Source organism: Alternaria arborescens, assembly GCF_004154835.1.
Source record: "Alternaria arborescens strain FERA 675 chromosome Unknown contig_5, whole genome shotgun sequence".
Lineage (NCBI taxonomy): Eukaryota > Fungi > Ascomycota > Dothideomycetes > Pleosporales > Pleosporaceae > Alternaria > Alternaria arborescens.
Genome location: NW_021167860.1, coordinates 600,719 through 622,086, shown reverse-complemented (window position 1 = coordinate 622,086; position 21,368 = coordinate 600,719). Strand labels below are relative to the sequence as shown.

The 21,368-nt window shown below is 50.1% G+C and overlaps 8 protein-coding genes across 8 annotated transcripts; 5 read left to right on the top strand and 3 right to left on the bottom strand.

Moving 5' to 3' along the window:
- Positions 1-323: 323 nt before the first annotated feature.
- On the bottom strand, positions 324-2,307 carry AA0111_g2883 (Versicolorin B synthase; the record flags this gene model as incomplete). Its single annotated transcript, XM_028648703.1, has 3 exons — positions 324-1,778; positions 1,838-1,973; positions 2,027-2,307. The coding sequence occupies 3 exons, from the start codon at positions 2,305-2,307 to the stop codon at positions 324-326; spliced, it is 1,872 nt and encodes a 623-aa protein (XP_028509497.1).
- Positions 2,308-3,687: 1,380 nt separating this feature from the next.
- AA0111_g2882 (hypothetical protein) lies at positions 3,688-4,635 on the top strand (the record flags this gene model as incomplete). The annotated part of the gene is made up of 1 exon (XM_028648702.1): positions 3,688-4,635. The coding sequence occupies one exon, from the start codon at positions 3,688-3,690 to the stop codon at positions 4,633-4,635; it is 948 nt and encodes a 315-aa protein (XP_028509496.1).
- Positions 4,636-4,852: 217 nt separating this feature from the next.
- Positions 4,853-6,943, bottom strand: AA0111_g2881 (hypothetical protein; the record flags this gene model as incomplete). The annotated part of the gene is made up of 2 exons (XM_028648701.1): positions 4,853-6,210; positions 6,262-6,943. 2 exons carry the CDS (start codon positions 6,941-6,943, stop codon positions 4,853-4,855), a joined length of 2,040 nt encoding a protein of 679 aa, XP_028509495.1.
- Positions 6,944-7,490: 547 nt separating this feature from the next.
- AA0111_g2880 (rRNA biogenesis protein) lies at positions 7,491-12,997 on the top strand (the record flags this gene model as incomplete). Its single annotated transcript, XM_028648700.1, has 3 exons — positions 7,491-7,934; positions 7,986-12,431; positions 12,485-12,997. The coding sequence occupies 3 exons, from the start codon at positions 7,491-7,493 to the stop codon at positions 12,995-12,997; spliced, it is 5,403 nt and encodes a 1,800-aa protein (XP_028509494.1).
- A 1,052-nt stretch (positions 12,998-14,049) lies between these two features.
- AA0111_g2879 (hypothetical protein) lies at positions 14,050-15,747 on the top strand (the record flags this gene model as incomplete). The annotated part of the gene is made up of 1 exon (XM_028648698.1): positions 14,050-15,747. The coding sequence occupies one exon, from the start codon at positions 14,050-14,052 to the stop codon at positions 15,745-15,747; it is 1,698 nt and encodes a 565-aa protein (XP_028509632.1).
- Positions 15,748-16,225: 478 nt separating this feature from the next.
- AA0111_g2878 (hypothetical protein) lies at positions 16,226-17,884 on the bottom strand (the record flags this gene model as incomplete). The annotated part of the gene is made up of 4 exons (XM_028648697.1): positions 16,226-17,088; positions 17,134-17,259; positions 17,326-17,521; positions 17,573-17,884. The coding sequence occupies 4 exons, from the start codon at positions 17,882-17,884 to the stop codon at positions 16,226-16,228; spliced, it is 1,497 nt and encodes a 498-aa protein (XP_028509633.1).
- Positions 17,885-18,695: 811 nt separating this feature from the next.
- On the top strand, positions 18,696-19,025 carry AA0111_g2877 (hypothetical protein; the record flags this gene model as incomplete). The annotated part of the gene is made up of 2 exons (XM_028648696.1): positions 18,696-18,710; positions 18,756-19,025. 2 exons carry the CDS (start codon positions 18,696-18,698, stop codon positions 19,023-19,025), a joined length of 285 nt encoding a protein of 94 aa, XP_028509627.1.
- Positions 19,026-19,067: 42 nt separating this feature from the next.
- On the top strand, positions 19,068-21,289 carry AA0111_g2876 (hypothetical protein; the record flags this gene model as incomplete). The annotated part of the gene is made up of 5 exons (XM_028648695.1): positions 19,068-19,886; positions 19,933-20,416; positions 20,470-20,638; positions 20,693-20,769; positions 20,823-21,289. 5 exons carry the CDS (start codon positions 19,068-19,070, stop codon positions 21,287-21,289), a joined length of 2,016 nt encoding a protein of 671 aa, XP_028509385.1.
- Positions 21,290-21,368: the final 79 nt, after the last annotated feature.

Sequence of the window (21,368 nt, the reverse complement as noted above, 5' to 3'; positions counted from 1 at the left end):
CCATCCCTTCGATACGTAGCGTATTCTGCACGTCAATTCTATTTATTTTGCATCACACCATTTGACCCTTGCGTCTTCTCGAATCTCTCTCTTTGAAGCGATCAGCATGAAGCTCAAAGCAGCAATGCTCAGACTGGCCTTCACAGTATCCCGCTTCGAGACCGGAACTCTCCACGTTACACCCTCCTCCTATTTCTTCGACACAGACGCAAGATTTAATGAGTCATCATGTTCATCTTAAGTGCACTGTAGGATATCAGAGCATTCACAAAACTGAGTGAGCTGCAATGTTGTGTACGAGCATCTTATTGGTCACCACCAATCTAGACATCATTCACAGCATTGATGATATCCTGCGCTAACTTCTCCGCATGCGCATAAGTGACACCCTGTGTATGTCCAGGCGCAGTGAACGGCAAAGAACTTGCATCTACAACCCTGAGTCCACTCACACCAAAGACTCTTGCCTTAGAGTCAACGACCGCTCCATTCGACGCATTTCTTCCCATCGCGCACGTTGCTGCTCCGTGATGAATGGCGCCCATCCCTTTCGTTCTAATATAGTGCAAAATCTGCGCATCCGTTGTGACATTCGCTCCTGGCGCTATTTCATCACCAAATGCGGATATGCTGGCGGCGATGGTGCGTGCACGTCTGTATGCTGCAACAGCAAGTTCCTGGTCTTCAATGGAGTCGAGCCAGCCTATGTATACGACAGGTGCAACAGCGTTGTCAGCAGATTGGATGGTGACATTTCCCGCGCTCGTGGTGGATGTCAATATTGTGCCGATGACACCTGTATCGCTCGCAGTTTGCGCTGAAGACAAGATGCGCTCTGCAGCCTGCAATACGTGTTCTACATTCGGCCAGTCGCTGGGCAGATCTCGCAAGAATTCGAGAGTAGATCGACTCATGTTGGTGGTGAACTGTTCAGGTATTCTCTCCCAGGCGGCAAAATCACTAGCGGGACTGCTAAGAGGACCAGATCCGTTCGTCAGATAGCGCTCTACAGCTGCGTCGAAAGACGAAGACTCGCGCTCCCAAGCACTTCTCCCTGGTACGTTCGTGTGATGAACGACGCCGCCAATAGCGGGAGTATCTCGAAGATTCTGACCAACGCCATTTAGTTCGGACATGACGGTGATGTTGTGTCGTTCGAGTACCTCGCGCGGACCGATTCCAGATACCATGAGTAGCTGAGGAGAATGAATGAAGCCGCTGGAAACGATGACTTCTTTGCGCGCGTGAACGATGAACGGTTTCATCCCGCCAGCTGTGACGTTCACTCCCATCGCACGCTTTGACTCATCGAAAAGAATATTGCGCACCATGCAAGACTGGTAGATCTTCAAAGACGTTGCTGCAGCTGTGTGGGAAAGGAAAGCCGATTCGGTGCTACTCCTCGTACTGTCCTCGGGCCTCAACGTAAAGGGCCAGTAGCCATATCCTAGGAGGTTTCCATCGAGGAAGCCATTCGCCGCGTTCATGCCAGCAGCAGCATATCCCTCTGCACCATACGAGGCGATTGGTTGCGCGTACTTTGGAAAGCTCAAATGAACAGGACCTCCTGGGATATCGAAGGCGGAGAGCGTGAAGTTGATGTTGCTGGAATTCTCAGCGCGAAAGCGAACATCGGGTGGTGTGAAGGAGAAGCTCTTCTTCATGAAGGGGAACATGTTGTCCCACAAGTAGGCAGAGTCTCCAGTAATGTTGGCGATAGATTCATACCAACCTTTGGTTGCTCTGTGGTAAATTTCTTGATTCCGCGCCGAACTGCCCTACAAGTTGGGCTGCGATTAGCTTTTCGTCCAGAATCGTATATTTAAAGGTCACATACACCAAGCGCTTTCCCTTGCGCGTAGTGAAATCGGCGTCCATTCGCGCCGGGTATAGGTTCGGTGAAGATACCCCAGTCGATCAATGGCTGGTAGTCTTCGGGATCCGGACCAACATACATGGTCGAATAGTAAGGACTGCCACCAAGATTAGCACGTCGACATGACATACCCTCTCACAAAGAACTTACATCTGACTGTAATTCCCGTTCGATATCTCATAAAAGGAGCCAGCTTCGATGACTGCGACCGTCATGTTTGGCAATGCTTCTGCGATTCTGGATGCCGTAAGAGCGCCGGCTAAGCCAGCTCCAACGACGACATAGTCGTATGTTGCATTGATGCCTGGGTTGCCAAAGGAGTTACCTAAAAGGCGTCCTGGAGCGTAGAACTGCTGTAGCAGGCTAGGGCTGTCTAAGCTGGCTGAGGCCAAGGTGGCCAACAAACTGACTGCTGTCGCCGATACACGCATGACGCCAGTATATTATACGCGATGTGCTGAAGGACCTTTCACAGCTTGGCAACACATGTCGCTGGGCCTTCTTTATACTTGCGCACCGAACCCAATATTTCCATGATCTGCAGACACTTGGGCGGCTACCAGTCGGCGATATGGTGGTCGCATGCGTTGCTGCAATGATAGCTTGCAGAAGCTCCATGAAGCAAGTTGCCGTTTTTGGTCCAAAGCATCCTCGTTGGATGTATCGAATCTCACTAAAGCGATTGGCATCTGACGGCTCGGGCCCGATAGCTTCATTAGTGGGGATCAGTGCATGTCGACCTTTATTGGGGAACGAGCATTGTGCTTGCACTGTATGATGAGTGATGACTAGTAAGCTGTGATCTGCTCCGCGGTGGCTGGGCCGCAGTGTGTTATAGGTAGCGATGATGTCCCCAAGGAAGGTGCGAAGATAGCACGAAAGGTGGCGGGAACGCGCATGTAAATCGTCCTCACAGTGAGGTTTGTCGCGCGTTCCTACCACGAAGGGCGCGTCGACGTGTCTACCGGGGAAGGCCGATCTGCGACACTCGGCAAGTGATCATCGGCTGTCAGTATCCCCGATCCAAACCCAAACCCAAACCCAAACCATCAACTCTCGTAACGCGATATATCAATGTCACCAGGATATTTTTGATCATCAGCCATATTTTTTTTTCCAATTTAGCGCTCAGAATCTGAGTACACTGTCAAATTTACAGAGCAAAGATGCGCATACCAAGATAGAACTGTTGATTCTACCTGATAGAAAGAGGTACCTTTTTTCTACTCCACGAGGCTTGAATACCTAGGTAATGATACACAAAATCACAAGTTTCTATAATTGGATCATGTACCTATCTAACACTTAAGGAGCTGTCTAATGGATTAGAGTGGAGCTCAACGATGCACAGAAACATTAGGGGTCAGTGAGAGCTTCTTGGCAAGGCTGGATACGCTGGGAGCGCGACATCAGGAAGCACTTGCAGCAAACAGCCTTGACTGTTTTGGGAACTACAAGAAACTACTATTGTGAATACTCGATCACAGGAATAACGAACGAGACGATATCACAAATGTTGCGGGAGTTTGTTTGTCAGAGTTCTACAGGACGAAGTCGGCATCACAGTGAAAGTATCTCTCGCAGCCCACAACTACAAAAGCATCTGAACTACGATAAGATGCTTCTAGATCGAATATCGGCTACTATCACAAGGCAACAAAGCACGGAGCTTGTGTTCTTACTCAAACAACTTGCCACAACAACTCTGCTTCCTTGATCGCATACCCATTACCTAGGTGCATTGCGATACAATGAATGACGCCTCGAATATGGACAACCCCGCTAATCCTACAAGTCAAAGGTGACAGAAGATGTCACTCTTCGACAACCCTCGCGCGCGAAATGGCGGAAATTCTACCTCCTTCGTGTCCACGTCCAACACTGGTATTATGGACACTACATTTGGTTCTACCACAGACGAAGAAGACGACGATACAGAGCAACAATATCTCAACAAGATGGTCGATGACACCGATAGGAAGGTCGAGACGGTATTTGGCAAAGGCGTCGATATGTGGAAGTCTTTCAACGGTACTGTCTACGCGGACGTCAATGATGGGATCAAGAGGCAGCGCCGCGATGAAAAAACCTGGGGCAAGAAAAAGGGGAAGAGGAAGCGCGCTACAACAGAGAAAGAGAAGGGAGGAGGGCAACTGGAACAACGTTTCGAGTCACTGCGAGATTTAGAGTCGATATCCGGCTCTGGGTCTACTTCTACGCCCAGTACGTACTCCGATGACACCGTTTCTTATCCTTCGCTACCGTTGAGTGAGGGATATCAGACATTCTTTCCACGTACACCTACAGCCTCGGAGTGGGAGATCTTCCCTGTGAGGCAATCCCAATACGACGATTTCTCTGGCACGCCACTGGAATACAAGTCTATGAACAACTCTGATCGGACTAGCAAGCCCCTCTCATCAAACTCACCACGGCGTCAAAGCTTCCAGACTGCACGAACTACAAGTCACCAGTCTACATCTCCACACTTGCATCCATCAAGCTCACAGCCACAATCTATTATACCTTCGCCTCCTGCAGATGTCTTCGGCAATACGATTGATGGTACCCGCAGGATTGTGTCCGGGTCTTTTGGTAGTTTCGACGGCGGACAAGTGGATCGATTTGTTGAGCGGAGGTATAGGCTACTGCCAGAGCACATGGGCAGAGCGGGAGGGCAGAGCGGCCAGGACGGAGACGGAGATCGAGATGGAGGGCCTGCCAAGCTCAAGGGTAGACCTTGGCTAAGGAAGGGATAGTCAAAAGTGTACCCATATAGTGACAGAGATATTCTGTGTTTGAGACTATGAAGACAGTGCCTACCAAGACAGGAGCAGCATCATGTCACAGATGCAATACATCACATATCCATAAAAAGAGTCATGATCATCAACCTCTCTTTCATTCATAATCTTACACAAATCAATAGCTGGGGTATAATAAACAACGTCGCACGAAAGTATGTGGACAACGATCCTACTCATCGTCGTCATATCCGTCTCCTACAGCGGCCCATCCACACTGCCATCTCCTTCCCTCGCTCTCACCACCCATACGTAGATCTCTGGCTTGACTTCCTTCTTTCCACCTTCTGACGCGGTAGTCGTCGCTGACACTAATCAGGCTGCCGTTGCGCGCCCATGACACGCTTGTGACTTCTGCATCGTGGCCTCGTATAAGCGCTGTGCCGTGTTCGTAGATAGGAATGGTATCCGGGCAACGGGTGTTGGAGGATGATCGGGAAAGGATCGATGGTCGTGAAGGGTTTGCAGCGATGCTAGTAATATCCGGGAGATCGTCTGCGTCGTCCTCTTCGATTCTTGTTTCGCGCTTAAGGAAGGTCTCGTCGGTAGGGAACAATACGGGGCACCCGTCTGTGCTGCCAACTGCGAGCATCTCGGTGCGGTCCTGGTACGCCTTGCGTAGCGATGCCTTGACATAGAAGGAGCCGGCGTGGAAGTTCTGGTGTCGGAAACCATAGATCGGTCCCAGGCCTTCTTGGCCTACACCACAGTATTTCTGTTTTGATGAAGAGGACGTGGATAGTTCGGGTGCTACGCCGAGGATGAGGTGGCTTGTAGAGTAGGCGTACACGGTGTTGTCTTTGCTCAAGGCGTAAAGTCGTGATGCGTCACCACTGAGGGTGAGCGAGTTGATGGCAAAGTGCCGGTGGCGGTTGTGAGATTCGGGATGGCGTGTAGTCGCGATTGGTATAGCAGGTCCTCGCAGCGAATATCTGCCTCTGATGTCCCAAAGCTTGACGCATGTCGATGCGTCCGAAGCAGTCAGGAGTAGGTGTTCGCGACCTTCAGGAAGGAAAGATAGAGCCGTGACTGAGATGTCGTTTCGTCTGTTTATTGTTTCCGTCTTGCTATTGCCCAAAATCCTAGTGGCGGACGATGTAGGTGTTGGAAGGCTAATATCCGCATGTGCTGAAGCAAGCGTACGCACGACACTAGCATATGGCGCGTCGGAGCCCCAGGCTGAGTGTATTTGTCCCTGATTGCCCTTACACCGGAGATCCCAGATCTGTACTGCGCCGTCTCGACTCGAAGTAGCTACCATTTTGTCGTCACCCGGCTGGAAGCGTACTTGCTTCACTGATGACTTGTGTTTGGCCAAGACGGCGAGTGTCTGTTGGGTGCGAACGTCGATGATGGATGCAGTCTGGTCTCCTGAACCGGCGGCGAGGTGCAAGTCGTCTGAGGAGAACTGCAGGTCCATAATGGCATTGGTGTGAGCTTTCCATGTTACGGTTGGTGTGGAAAAATCGCCTTCAGAGTCTTGTAGGTGAATATATCCGTCTTCGTCTCCTATAGCGAGCATAGAGTTGGCTAAGAATAGTCAGTATTGCGATGACGTATGAGAAGAGAGGGATAGCATACTGTTGCAACTAGCTGTGCAGAACGGCGGAGCGCCCTCTGGCAGTTGACGGAAATCATCTGCGCCACTGTAGAAGTTGGAAGTCTGGTCTTGCCATGATGCGCCGTGGTCTATCCTGAACCCTCGCCCAACGCCCAGTATACCTCCAAAGGATCGCTGCAGTGTTCTCGATGGGCGTCCCAGCGTTCTTAACCTCCGTATCGGTGCTGGTTGTATGGCAGGCTCGTCTTCGTCATCCAGGTCGAGCCCGTCTTCGAGAATATCAATTGCTGGTGGAGTGACGTAACGAGATCGCTTTGAGGGCGACGACTGGACAGGAGAACTCGCAGGCGACAAGTAGGCCTTTCGCTTCCGCACACTGCTCTGCGGGGTCCGCATCGGGTTCTCAATGTCGACAAAGTTGACCGTCTTCCGCGGCGTACTCCGGGTCTCACGGCTGCGATTAAGAGCCGATCGTGTGATGTCTTGCAATTGGCGACCCGACCTGGAGAGATGTGTGCGCGACGAGACATCTTTGGAATTTCGCGGGGTGAAGAAGCGGGTGAAGCGCTTGGGCGTAATGGGCGGTGGCCGTTTTGGCTTGCGTGAACAAACGGTCGCGGATGAGGGAGGAGGTGGTGACGAGCATAGCTCAGGCGTGGGCTCTTGAAGACGCAGACTTCGAGGGGCGCATGGAGAAGACATGATCCTGTTCAGCAGTACACATATACAAGTAGCACCAATGGACGATCAGATAAACACACGCGAGTAATTGGAGACGCAAATGAGGATATGAGACGAAAGCTCATGTATGACGGCGAGGTTGGAGAGGAAGGCGCACGGCCAAAGCACGTCGCGATGGGCAGGCGCGACAGACGTGCTACGCTATGCCGTCTTGGGTGTTAAGTGGCTTGGCTGTGCCTCGAGAAGAGCTCTCCGTTTGCCGTACAGCAGGGCAAAAGTCCTCAAATTTGCGGAAGAAGACATCAGAAACGTATAGTTTGGTCTGAATTCTAAGTTATGTCTTCCAATGCTGTGCACATGTCTCTTGAATGGAAAGTTGCTCTTCCGAACCTCGTTGCCCTGCCATTTGGTCTCACGTGCCCCGAGCGCGATTCCCTGTCGTCGGGGGTCGGAGAATCTGCGTGCATGGACCCACCAAAAAAGTCGAAGGCCATATGCGACTCTCGAACTCTTGGCGGAAACTTCAGTACCACCAAGCTCTCCACCACCGGAGAAGTAGCGCATCGCAATGGGCGCAATCAAACGAAAAGCAGAGCAGGGCGCCACGCCATCGAAGAAGTCGAAGAGCGCGCCGGCCGACCGATCAACGAAGCGACGGAAATCCGACGTCGAGCAGCCATCGCCGGAAAAGTCAAAGCCTGAGAAGGCTGCGCCGAAGCCCAGCGTCTTCAAGGATGAGGAGAAGTCCTTCCCCAGAGGAGGCGCCAGCGTCTTGACTCCGCTTGAGCACAAGCAGATTCAGATCAAGGCGAATCAGGACGTTCTTTTCGAGCAGGCTGGCGGCGTAAAGCGAACCGGCGGCGGCGACGATGGATTCAGCGACATGGGCTCCGAAGACGACGAAAAGGCAGCCGCCAAGTCGAAGAAGAAGCCGCTGACCAAGAAGAGCAAGAAGTCGCATGACAGTGGAGAGAAGGATGACACTGTGAGGGCCGAGGGTCTGAGCTACAAGGTATGCCAGTCGCAGAGTTTGCGCGCTGTGAGAATATACTGACCAAAGCAGAAATTGTCGCCTGGGACCATCATTCTCGGTCAAGTAACCGACATCTCTCACCAAGACATCGTACTCGCCCTCCCAAACAACCTCGTTGGCTACGTCCCACTCACCGCCGTATCCGACAAACTCAACGAGAGACTCGAGAAGCTTCTCAAGGAGGAAGAGGCGGACAAGGAAGGAAGCGACGATGATTCTTTCGAAGATGTGGAGCTAAAAGAAATGTTCTCTGTTGGACAGTACTTGAGGGCATGCATCACAGCGACGACCGACGAGAGCGCAAGAGCGCGAAAGAGACTAGAGCTGTCCATCGACCCCAAGTTGGTCAACAAGGGTCTCAACAAGCGGAAGATACCAGTGAACAGCATGGTACAGGCCTCCGTGGTCAGCAACGAGGATCACGGTCTGGTCATGGATCTGGGCCTTGACGACAGCAGTCTGAAGGGCTTCCTGCCTAAGGGAGAACTGGGACCCAAAGTTCAGCATGCCAAGGTACAAGAAGGCGCCGTCTTCATGTGCCTGGTTACTGGCCTCAACTCCGATGGACGCATTGTCAAGCTTTCCGCGGACCACACCAAAGCAGGCAACTTGGCCAAGGGCAACACACTGACCGAAGCACCTACCATCGATGTGTTCCTTCCAGGAACCGCCGTTGATGTACTCGTGGCCGACACAACAGCTACCACACTAACTGGTAAGATCCTGGGCCTTATCGACGCAACCGCCGATGCCTACCACTCCGGAGCGACCGAGAAGGCTGCCAATGTGTCCGAGAAGTACAAGATTGGCTCCAAAGTCAAGGCTCGTATCCTATTCACATGCCCAGACTCAGAGCCCAGGAAAGTCGGTGTTTCATTACTAGACCATGTTGTGAGCCTGTCCACCCGTATGTCCGGCAAACCCAAGGAGCGCAAACCTCCTGTCAATCTTCTACCAATCTCAACTGTCATCGAAGCTGCAAAGGTCATCAAAGTAGCGCCGGCCCATGGTGCTTTCTTCGATCTCGGTATAAAAGACGTTGGCGGTTTTGCGCATATCTCAAAGCTTTCCGACGACAAAGTCGACGTTCTCTCCGAAGAGGCTGGTGCATACAAGCTCGACTCGAAACACAAGGCACGCATTATCGGTTACAATGCCTTGGACGGACTTTTCCAGCTTTCACTGGAGCAAAAGATCCTTGATCAGCCCTTCCTTCGCATAGAGGATATCAAAGCTGGTGAAATCGTCAAAGGCAAGGTCCACAAGCTCATCGCCGACAAGACTGGAGCTACCGCTGTTCTTGTTCACCTCGCCGAGGGCATTACCGGTCTAGTCCCTGAGATGCATTTGGCCGATGTCCGTCTGCAACATCCGGAACGCAAATTCAGGGAAGGCGTGCCAGTCACAGCACGTGTACTTTACACCGAGCCAGCCAGACATCAGATTCAACTTACTCTCAAGAAGTCCCTGGTCAACTCAGATGTGAAGCCATGGACCAACTATTCCATGCTCAGGGAGGGTGCTGCTGGCCCCGGTATCTTAGTTAGCGTTCGTCGCAATGGTGCCACAGTACGTTTCTACGGCGATGTAAAGGCATGGCTTCCAGCTGCAGAGATGAGTGAAGCATACATTGAGGATGCTACGCGACACTTCACAAACGGCCAGGTTGTCAATGTCCGCGTCATCTCTGTAGATGCGAAGGAGAAGCAACTCTTGGTGTCCTGCAAAGACCCCGCTGCTGTCGACATCAACAAAGAGGCTGCTTTCAACGCGCTTAACCCTGGAGGTATCGTAAAAGGCACAGTGATTGAGAAATCCGACGAGATTGTCACCCTGGACATCGGAAACGGCGTTAAGGGTATTCTTCGTATTGGTCACCTTACAGACGGCTCGGAGAAGAAGGACATCTCGACGATGAAGAAGATCCGCGTCGGAGGAACGCTAGCAGACCTTGTGGTATTGACAAAGCATGGCAAATCCAGGACAGCAACTGTCTCGAATAAGCCTAGTCTCCTGAAGGATGCTCAAGCTTCCAAGTTTGCTCTCAGCATTGAGGACATCTCCGCTGGCGAAACAGTACATGGCTTTGTTCGTGGTATTCTACCTGACAAGATCTTCATCGAACTCGGCAATGGCATAAGCGGTGTACTTTTCAAATCACAACTACCGGAGGAGATGCTTTCTGCACCGAACTTTGGTCTCCGCAAGGATCAGTCTGTCACTGCTCGTGTGACACACGTGGATGCCGGAAAGGGATTCTTCTGGCTGTCGATGAAGGCCGAAGGTGACATGGATGCTGCCAACACTATTGATACTCCAGCATCAAAAGGAGAAGCCCTGGTGGAACCTGTAGATCCCAAGATCACATCTACCGACGACATCAAGTTCGGCGCGCTAGCAACTGTCCGCATTCGGTCAATCAAGGACACTCAACTCAACGTTGAGCTTGCCGCAAACGTGCCTGGACGTATCTCAGTTTCGGAACTGTTCGATTCCTGGGACAGTATTCCAGACAAAAAGCATCCCACAGCACATTTCAAGACCAACGAGAAGATCCAGGCCAGAGTTCTGGGAAGACACGATGCCCGTAACTTCCGTTTCCTTCCTATTACGTCCCGATCGAGCAACAAGACACCCACTTTCGAGCTAACAGCAAACACGGACAAGATCAAGACGGAAGCTGATGTGCTGAGCCTCGACAAGATCACGCCTGGATCATCCCACGTCGCCTTTATCAACAACATTGCTGAGCGATATGTCTGGGTGAACATTTCTGCCAACGTCCGTGGGCGCATTGACTATTTCGACCTCACCGACGACCTGGAGAAACTTTCGGACATCGCCGAAAACTTCCCTGTAGGCTCTGCTCTCAAGGTTCGCGTTAAGGCGGTCGATGTTGCAGCAGGAAAATTAGACTTGACAGCTGCAACCACTCAGACTGGCAAGTCGTTGACCCTTCAAGACTTGAAGGTTGGCCACATCTTGCCTGCGCGAGTTACTAAGCTGCATGACGCATCGATCGTTGTCCAAATCAACGACAATATCGCCGCGCCCATTTTCCTCGAGCAGCTAGCAGACGATTATGACAAGGCCAAACCAAGCGAGTTCAAAGTTGGTGATGTCTTGCGGGTTTGTGTGATCGATGTCGATATCCCCAACAAGAAGTTAGGGTTGTCTATCAGGCCCTCCAGGGTATTGAGCTCTTCACTGCCAGTTAAAGATCCTGAAATCAAGGACAGAGCTCAGCTCAAGGTACATCAGGTGGTTCGTGGATTCATCAAGCACGTTGCCAACAACGGTGTCTACATCCGCCTTGGACCTCATGTCGAAGCCTACGTTCGGGTCAGCCATCTTTCGGATGAATACATCAAAGACTGGAAGACTGCATTCCACGTAGATCAACTCGTGACAGGCAAAGTCATCTCGAACAAGCCAGATCAGCGCAATCCACAATTGAGCTTGAAGGCCTCGCATGTTCAAGGAACCTACACTGAGCCGGTTGAGTTCAGTGATCTGAAGGTTGGACAGATCGTCGCCGCAAAGGTTCGACATGTAGCAGACTTTGGTGTGTTCCTTGTTATCGACGGCTCAAGCAACGTCAGTGGACTTTGCCACATCTCTCAGCTGGCGGACACTGCCGTCGACAAGGACAAGGTCAAGGAGATGTACAAGGAAGACGATGTCGTCAAAGCAAAGATCATAAAGATCGACTCAAAGTCCAGGAAGATCAGCTTCTCCTTGAAATACTCTCAAGTAAAAGGTGACGATGAGGATGAAGATATGGAAGACGCTTCTGAAGCCGAGCAACTAGACGGAAGTGACTCGGATGGCGGCATCGAGCTCGACGGCATCGATCTCAATGACGACAGTGATGACGACGTGGATATGAGGAGCGTCAAGAGTGCTGACAGCGATGAGGACGTTGAGCTTGCAGACGTAAACGCTTCTGACGATGATTCTGACGATGACGCGCCAAAAGCGGCAACCCAAGGACTCAGCACTTCTGGTTTCGACTGGACTGGTGCGACTCTCGACTTTGACGAGCAAAAGGGTGCAGCTGAGCTCGATTCTGACGATGATGCCCCAAAGAAGAAGAAAAAGAGCAAGAAGGCTACCATCAAAGAGGATCGTACTGGTGATCTCGATGCTTACGGCCCGCAATCTGTCGCTGACTACGAGCGCTTGCTTTTGGGACAGCCAAACAGCGCTGAGATGTGGGTTCGGTATATGGTTTTCCAACGTGAACTCAACGAGATCGAAAAGGCGCGCCAGATCGCTCGTCGCGCATTGGCAACCATCAACCCTAGGGAGGAGAAAGAGAAGCTTGATGTGTGGACCGCCTTGCTACATTTGGAGAACGACTTCGCTAGTGACGATGCTCTGAAAACAGTCTTCAAGGAGGCGTGCCAGAACAATGACGCCCGTGAGATGCATGAGCGCATGATCAAGATCTACATCTCCTCAGGCAAGATCGACGTATGTATCACTCCATGTTCGTAACCCCGCAACTTTTACTAATATCAGAACAGAAAGCGGACAACCTCTACCAGTCAATGATGAAGAACAAGTCCTTTACCCCTGACCCTCAATTCTGGCTTTCTTACGCGTCATTCCTGATGGACGTCATCCAACCACCCTCTCCCACACGGGCTCGCGCCCTTCTTCAACGCGCGACCCAGTCCGTTGCCTCAACCCAACACCGTTACCTAACCCAGAAGTTCGCAGCGCTTGAGTTCAAGAGCCCCAACGGTGACGCCGAGCGCGGTCGCACCATCTTCGAAGGCCTCGTCGATACCTTTTCCAAGAAGGGCGATGTTTGGGATATGTACCTTATGTTGGAGCAGAGCCATGGTAGCGCAGAGAACGTCCGTGATCTGTTTGAGCGTATGACCAAGGTTGGTAAAGCATCGAGGATACGGAGCGTGTTTAAGAAGTGGGCGGAGTGGGAGAGCAGTGTTGGTAATAAGAAGGGCGTAGAGAAGGTCAAAGCACTTGAGGAGGGGTGGAGGGAGAAGAAGGCGGAGAAGGGTGAGGACGCCTAGATAAGGGAGGCAGCATGCATTGCATCGAAGGTGTTTGGCGTAGTTTGAGTAAAAGTCTGTAGTGTTATGTTGGACTATTCATTTATTCACAATACCCCTGTTATCATACCGAGATGCCTTTCGTGATTTTAGTCGATTTGCATACGAAGTTCTTGATGGCTATTTCACATGACCAACTCAAGGTAATCGCTCACCTAGGCAGGCGCAATGAGTGATGTGAGTTTAGCGTCTTGGCCATCACCAGCTTACCAGTTTCTACATTACGTCACTTCTTATCTCAGGTCCTTCATTACAGACACTCACCTTGCGCAAAGCGACAGCGACGATCACACAGAATCAATAGGTGTCTGTAAGGATGTCACTTTCCTGCGTTACTCCGGAAAGGCCACTAACAGCATTGCGCAAGTGATGATGCTCCAGTTAGACTTGAGCTAGTCAGCAGCCCCACCATGGACGCGTCCCTGTCCGGACCTCGAGGCCTGTACGCTCCCTTGCCGACAGCAACATCGATACGCGTCATCGAGCTTCATCCACTACAAGGCGATAACGCCCCTATCAATTGCACACTTCACCTTACTAATCTAGAGCGCGAGACCCTGGACTTTCAAGCGTTGTCTTACACGTGGGGCGATCCGCTGTACCGGTACTGGTTCGATCGGGAAAAACACACAACTTGGGTGCGAGATGTACCTATTGTATGCAATGACGTGTCAGTTGATGTTACAGTCAATCTGGAACACGCGCTTAGAGCAATTTGCACGCGACGTATGAATTGCCATGAGCTCAAACACCAAGTGCAGTACTTGTGGATTGTTCGTGGTGTCCCTGCATCTACTATATACGAGATGCTGGCTGACTCTGGACGTTGAATATAGGACAAGTTGTGCATCAACCAGGACGATGTCCAGGAACGGAACACGCAAGTTGGCTTGATGGCCCAAATCTACAGCAAAGCTTCTTTAGTTATCTCGTGGTTAGGCCCAGCGGACAAAGACAGCGACCAAGCTATACCGCTTATGCAGCGCCTTAATAAGCTACAGTGCTTTGACGACATGCAAGGACATCAGCAATGCTCGAATTACTCGGACTTTATGGAGAGAATTTTGAGTGAGGACGACACTACAGAAATCGACTCGATCCCTAAGGAACAGTATGAGAAATTGACTCGTTTTCTCGCCAGGCAGTATTTCTTCCGCTGCTGGGTCCTTCAGGAAATCATGCTTGCTCGGCGGATATGCATGCTGTGTGGAACGGAGATTGTGGACTTCTCGGACCTTCAGAGGATCGCCTTGCTTGTCGCTTGGATCAAAAAGCATCATCTTCATTCTCCAATCGGGCAAGCATTGGACCTTCCTATCAAACCGAATCGAAACTTTGATCATGAAAAGGCTATCCTGGAGCTATTCCAAGACCGATGGCGGCTGTTATACAAAACTGAGACGCAGCAACAGAAACTGCCTTTTACTTTTGAACAACTTCTTACTCTAGCTCGTATGTCCGGATGTGCAAACCCCAAAGACAAGATATTTGCACTACTAGGCATCGTACCGCGCGGTGCCTTCGGAATAAGTGTTGATTATAACAAGACGACAGAGCAGGTCTATAGCGAGGCGATCCGACGCCTTATTCAGGAGACGAAGAACCTCAATTGCTTGAGCTGGGTTACGGATAGATCTCTGAGGAGGTTTCCGAATTCCCCAACCTGGGTCGGAGAGTTTGACGATAAGGCCGAGCAATCGGAGCTTGCGTTCGCAAGTGTAGGCTACAATGCCACTTCGGGATCAATATTGGACGTCATGGGCACTGGTTCTGAAAGCAACAGCGTACTTCGAGTTCAAGGTGTTGAAATTGGCCGGATTGTGGAGCTGGCTGAGCCATGGGAATGGCACGGCGGGCGCTTGAAGTTCGATCCTCAGTGGGTCACCCTCACACTCAATCTACCAAAGGTCTACCGCCCTACAGGAAAACCACGAGGCGAGACATTGGTTACTACCCTGGTTGCTAATCATGTCGACCATATGCCTCTCGATCACCAACCCGACATGGACCATTTCAAATACGTGGTCCGGCGACTAACCTGCGCTGCAGTCGTCCGCTACCTCCATTATCTATTCTACTACTCTGATAGGACGAAGTCCGGGGTAGCCTATAAGGACAAAGCTTTGCCGTTCTTTCGCGATTTAGATATGTTGTCTGGAGGCGATAACACTGGCTTCATCACATCTTCGGCTGAAGTTCGGCAAGCGGAGCAACAAAGTTGTACTTGTAAGGCCAATTTGTCGTTCGTCGACATTAGCAGTGCATCTCTACCTCGTCCTCCACCTGACTCCGGATGTCCCTACATTGCCGACTTCAACCGACCAAATCCTCGCAGTCATCCCTACAGAACTTCCATTAGCGACCGCATAGCGCGTCTCGGAGCTGCAGCAAGTGATGCAGACATCAAGCGAGACTGGAGGGATCACAACTTTGGTAGAGCAGCTAATAGACATGGTCAGTTTCGGCGTTTGGCGAGGACAAACAACGGCTATCTGGGCCTGGTTTCAACTAGCTGTGAAGTCGGGGATGCAGTGTGGTTGCTGCAGGGCGCCAACGTTCCTTACGTCTTACGGGGAATCGGAAAGTACGCTGGCAATGAAGCAACAGGGAGCGTATGGGAAGTGGTCGGTGATGCTTACGTACACGGTGTTATGCAAGGAGAGATATGGAAAGACGCCAAAGATCAACTAGTGAATATTGAGCTAGTGTGAATGCCACTGGGCCCCATCGCTACCCCGCCCATACTCTATCGCTATACTTACGAAGTACTCACTACTTTCGACATCAAAACAAGTACCCGTAGAAGATGTCGTATACCTGCAGGATATGACATACGCTCGCACGGCGAACTAGAGATCTACCTGGCATTTATCGAGCTAACGGATAATACTTGACCTGACTACGAACCTCTGAGGTCGTTGATGTTACCTGCGTTGATCAACGTCATACTCGGCATCGGATAGGTTCAATATCCCATGATTAATCGAAACGCAAGCTCAATTCGCAGCACTCACTCCACTTCACACATGGTAAGGTTACTTAACAGCTCTGGACAGTGCGTCCATGCTGCCTTTAGTTGTCATGCTGTACTGTTCAGGCAGACTCGACCTGACTAAGGATGAATGATAACCACTTATATTCGGCCGTCGGAGACATCACGAAAGCTTGCTCTCCATCTACGTACAGAAACTAGTCGTCATCCAAGTTTTCCTGGTTCCACTGCAGCATCCCATACACTGAAACTGTCTTTCCACGTGTTATCTTTGACCAATTTCTCTCCTTCACTACCTCTTCAATACTCGTTATACCATGAAACCTGTCTTGTAACCCGGTAACAACAGCTTTGATACAGCATTTGACCTTGGGATCCAGCATGATTGTGACCAGCTTATCCAAATTAGCGCTTACATCCTTTTTCGATGCTCCCACCATGTCGAGTCGATCAATGATCAGTATAGCGGTGGTACTAGTATCGAGAGCTTGCAAAAGCTTTATAAGAATACTCTTTCGGTCACAAGGAGTGTTCTGGTTTGGTTGAAGTTCTTGGTAGACTTCTTCGTGATGGTCCTCGAAGAAAGTCCTGCTACTGTTCAAGACTTGGAGAATGAGGCTAGATAGAAGCCGATCGAACGAAACCTCTGGTTGGCGGAACAGTCCTTGTTGTTGGCAACTCGGGGAATAGAACGCAGATACATGAGATGCTTTACACATCTCAGAGACCTGCAGAGTTGCTGGTGAAAGCCACAGTAGTCCACGATTGTAGTCGTGAACCTCGAAGTTCTTGCCCAGTAAAAGAAGCAGGGACGGATTCCTACATTTTGCCCAATCTTCGAGATGTGCCACCTGTCGTAGAAGCTCGGGATTCATCTCTTGAAGTTTCACTAGGCTGTAGTGAGACTGCATGTTGCTGAACACATGCTCATAGAGCTTTACACAATGTTCTTTCATTTGATCCGCATGTGCTTCTGTGGAGTAGTTTTCAGCCATGACTACCTTTTTTAGCCGGTTGATGTGGTCATTGTATGCTTTTTCGCTGTCCTTTTTGTTCTTCTCTGTGAAAATCAGTGCTGTACTAGGGTAGTTTCATCACAACATACCTTTCTGTTCACGTTCTTGCAGTATATGATACGTCTGAATCGCATCCAGGATACTGTCCTTTATATCACCGAGCTCGATCGCGATGTTTAGTTTATATGGGTTTGCAACAGCTTCCCATACCCTCTCTGACACGGTCAGTACTTGACTTTATAACGCTCGAGACTGCGATCACCGAGTTCAAACATACTTACTCCAAGGGGGCATGTTGTAATATGCAGTCGACTTTTTGCAGAACCTTTCCACTTCCTCGTATACCTTTTGAACCGGCCTCATCATATCGGAATGTTCAAGGGTATCTGAAAGTATCTCCATGTTCTTCAGGCCGAGCGTGAGTCGTTCGATTCCTTTCGTGATGGTCTCCTCGCGGCCAATCTTGTTCTTCCCTACCTAAAACAATAAGAACAGGACAGCAATAGCGGGATTTACGACGCCACATACTTGGAATAGCATCGAGAGTGCACCAATCAAACCACCACCGACTCGTGGATCGATGGCTTTGGCCACGTCACCAGTACCTGAGAATGTCTCTGACAATTCAGACATCTTTTTACAGAACCGTTCTAAACGATCGGTTCTCCGTAGCGGGCCACGCCTTCTTCTTCTTCGGATTTGTAGCTCTTCTTTTTTCTTTGCGCAATTTTGCAACTCTCGTTGAACATCATCTTGGAGTTCTTTGAAATGCTGTACGTCAGGACTGGTGTCAGTTGCAATGTTCAGGAAGGCAAAGACGTCGTTCTGAATGTTAATCATTATGCCGGAAGTGTCGCATGGATGATTCGAGAGAAAATAATCCCGATAAAACCAAAGAGTCTGTATGTGCTCAATGAAGCCATGACAAAAAGTAAATGATAAGCACAGGATCTTCTCGTTGCAACAAAAGCCACCAAACATACTAGATCTACTTCTTCACCGATCAGTATCAGCTGGAGATCCTTCAAGAGGCTTGGCTTGCGCCTCATCGCGAAATTAGATGAGTTGTCTGCAAAGCGATTGGATGGACGGCTCTTCCGAACAAGGCTGAGCGTTTAAGCACATACACAATTGGTATATGCTTTGGTTCAGCCTGCTCTGGCTCAGCCTGCTCAGTCTCAGCCTTCTTTAGATTCTAACGTACATGAAGATCGGATCAAGTTCAGGCATAGTGGCTGTGGGTGACAGGTTGTTTATCCACTAAAGATGGTGAATGTAGCTGTCAGTCGTCATAATCACAGCCTCTCGGAATCATTGGAGCACATCCATCTGAGTTGATGCGTAGACCCCGGACCAGTGTCCTGCGTGTCTTCCGGTCAACATACCTAGGTAGTCAGGCGTTTTTAGAAAGCCATCGAAATGTGTCTTCCGGTCAACAGAGCGAGGCGATTTTAGAACGCCATCAAGTTGCCACAGTTCTAATGTACCTACCTCTTCACTGCTCCACTATCATGTATATATTAATGCAAGTCCGAAGTACGGAGACAGAACATACGGCTTTGAAATTGCACAAGCAGCTATAATTCAGATATTTGAACAGGTACTTTCGCTGTAAACAACGCTTTTCCAAGAGTATTAGCTCCGAAACAACATGTCTATTAGCGAGGTAAGCGGATATTGTTATGTTGAGCTTCATGATCTGACCGCCCAGGAACCTGCTTCTAACGAGACTGCTGCCAACGACACTGCCTCTGATACAGCCCCAGAAGATCTTCGAACTTTGGTAGACCAGCTCAGAGCAGAGGTCTCAGCCCTGAGGCTTATCGTAGACAGAGACGACAAGATTACCCGTCCAGCAAGTTCTGCGCTTGTCCCTACACTGAATGTACAGCCTCAGCACCATTCGCCAACCACGGGTTCTTCCGATGAGTCCAAGTGGAGAATCAAATATACAAGTATCAGGACGGATCTGAGCGGGTGAAAAGTGGAAAAGAATGGGGATCCACCCAATCTCAAACCGACCATGGATGATTCAACTGAGATTGCGTTTGAGGCTAGGGAAACCTTCAATGAGAATAACAAAATCAGCGCGCGGGAGATCGTTTTGAAGTCTAAAGAGCTCAAGCGACTCATTTGGACCATCATCGGTGAATGGCTTCGTCATGAGAAGCGCATCAGCCCAAATGACTGGGAAAGCGAGGACCAGACCTGGACCGCTTCGTTCATATTCGCCACACACTACTGGACAGAATTCGAGGCTGAAGTAGCGAAGAACATCGACGATCAGCCACATCGAGACTTGAAAGACTTACTCGAATACATTGAGCTCGTACAGCCTGATCTTGTTCGGATCCGAAGACAGCTACAGACGCTGGATAGAATCCCATATCGCTACCTATGGATGCTTTTTAGGCCCGGCTCCCTGATTGTTGCGAAACCCTCCGCAGACCCATCGCACATTCAAGTACTTCAAGTCCATTCTCACAGACCTTCCTCTCGACTCGATCGCCAGGGCGAAATGGCTGTTGTTGCTTGGGCGTTTGACTGGAATGGCACGAAGCTAGTCAAAACGTATTACGAATTTCCTCTGGGAGGTAAGGATCAATTGGACATCGAGAACCAAGTACGGATAGTTGATCTTGACTGTTTGCCGATCCGATATTATCGGAGTGACGACAGTCTGAGCGAGGGCGATCTGGTCTCACTCCGTAGCCAGCTCAAGGAGCGAGGTCAAACTTTGCGCGAGTGTTGCGTTCATAAGAGGGGAAAAGACAAGATGTGCTCCTTCGATGGAACGATTGAGATACGGGAGGATCAAGACAGAAATGTCACAGGTCGAAAAGTTTGTGATACAAAGAGACTATAAGAATCTAGCTAATACGGTGTAGATCGACAATAAGCCCGCGGTGGTCGATTTCGAAGCTTACCGGGAGAACTGCGGTTTTTCTCCCAGGTTGGGACGCTTCAGAATGTACGGCTCCGATATGTGTCACTGTGGCTTCTGTGTCGGTAAGCCAAGATCGGATTGGATGGACACCTTCAAGAACCCTGCGATAAACTTTGATGACCTAGCCAAGATCCCGGATAGTGAGGACAACTGGCTGCTTCTACCTTATCGTGTACTTGGCTATCTGATCGAAGATCATCTTTGGGCGCAACTTCCTGTTAAGTGGATCAAACAGTTCGAGCATGAAGAAGAAAATGCCTACGATACCAAGATCATGTTTCCTGAAGAAAAGGCGCACCAGAAAAGGGCACTGGAAAAGCTTATTCTCTCACGTACGGGTCAAGATGACAACGCAAAGCAGGATAAGTACTGGGTGTCAGACTTCGTGAAAGGGAAAGGCAAAGGTCTCGTCATTCTACTTCACGGTAGGCTCAGAAGTGAACACTCTTCACCTTGTGACGTGCTAAAATAAGTCTAGGGGCAACTGGCCTTGGGAAGACGTCAACTGCAGAGACTCTTGCCAAGACAGCACGGAGGCCTTTGCTCAAAGTCAGTGCCAGTGGGATTGGCACCTCGCCTAAAGCTGCGGAAGACAACCTCATGAAATACTTCAGGCTGGCCAGCAACTGGGAGGCTATCCTTCTTTTGTAAGTTACTCCATCCATGGCAACCTTATCCCAGACCTTAGCTTATACAGGTAGGGATGAAGCAGATGTGTTTCTCGAGACTCGCGGTACACCTGGAGAGAAGGTTTTCGAGAGAAATGCTCTCGTATCTGGTGTGTACTAGTATTGTTCGTCTGACTCGCCTGCTCAAGCTGACACCTCTTAGTGATGCTTCGTATACTTGAGTACTTTGATGGTATCCTTGTCCTCACTACAAATCGTGTTCTGAAACTCGACATCGCAATGCTCTCACGGATTCACTACGCTGTGCATTTTACAAATCTCAGCAAAAAACAGGAGGAGCTTATTTGGAAGCAACAGCTGAAACAGCTGGATCCCGAGACCGGAAACTGTGAGTCAGAGGAAAAGAAAAAGATCGATGATTGGGCACATGAGTATCTCGAGAAGCAGCGAGGAACCAGTTACAACCAACGGATCAGACTGAACGGTAGGGAGATACAGAATGTTTTCAAGACAGCTCAAAGGCTGGCTAGCGGAGACAAAAGAAACATCAAGTGCCAGGACTTGAAGGAGGCAATTGAAGCAACAAGTAACTTCCGTGCAGATATGAGAGATCGCGTTATGGAAGCCGAGAAGAAGCTGGTTGTGAAGGTCGATGAGCCAGAGTCGTAGTGTTTCATGAAGCAAAGAGAATGGATAGTTATGATCAGATTGCAGTCAAATACAGTGGAGCAAAGTGTTTTTCTCGAGT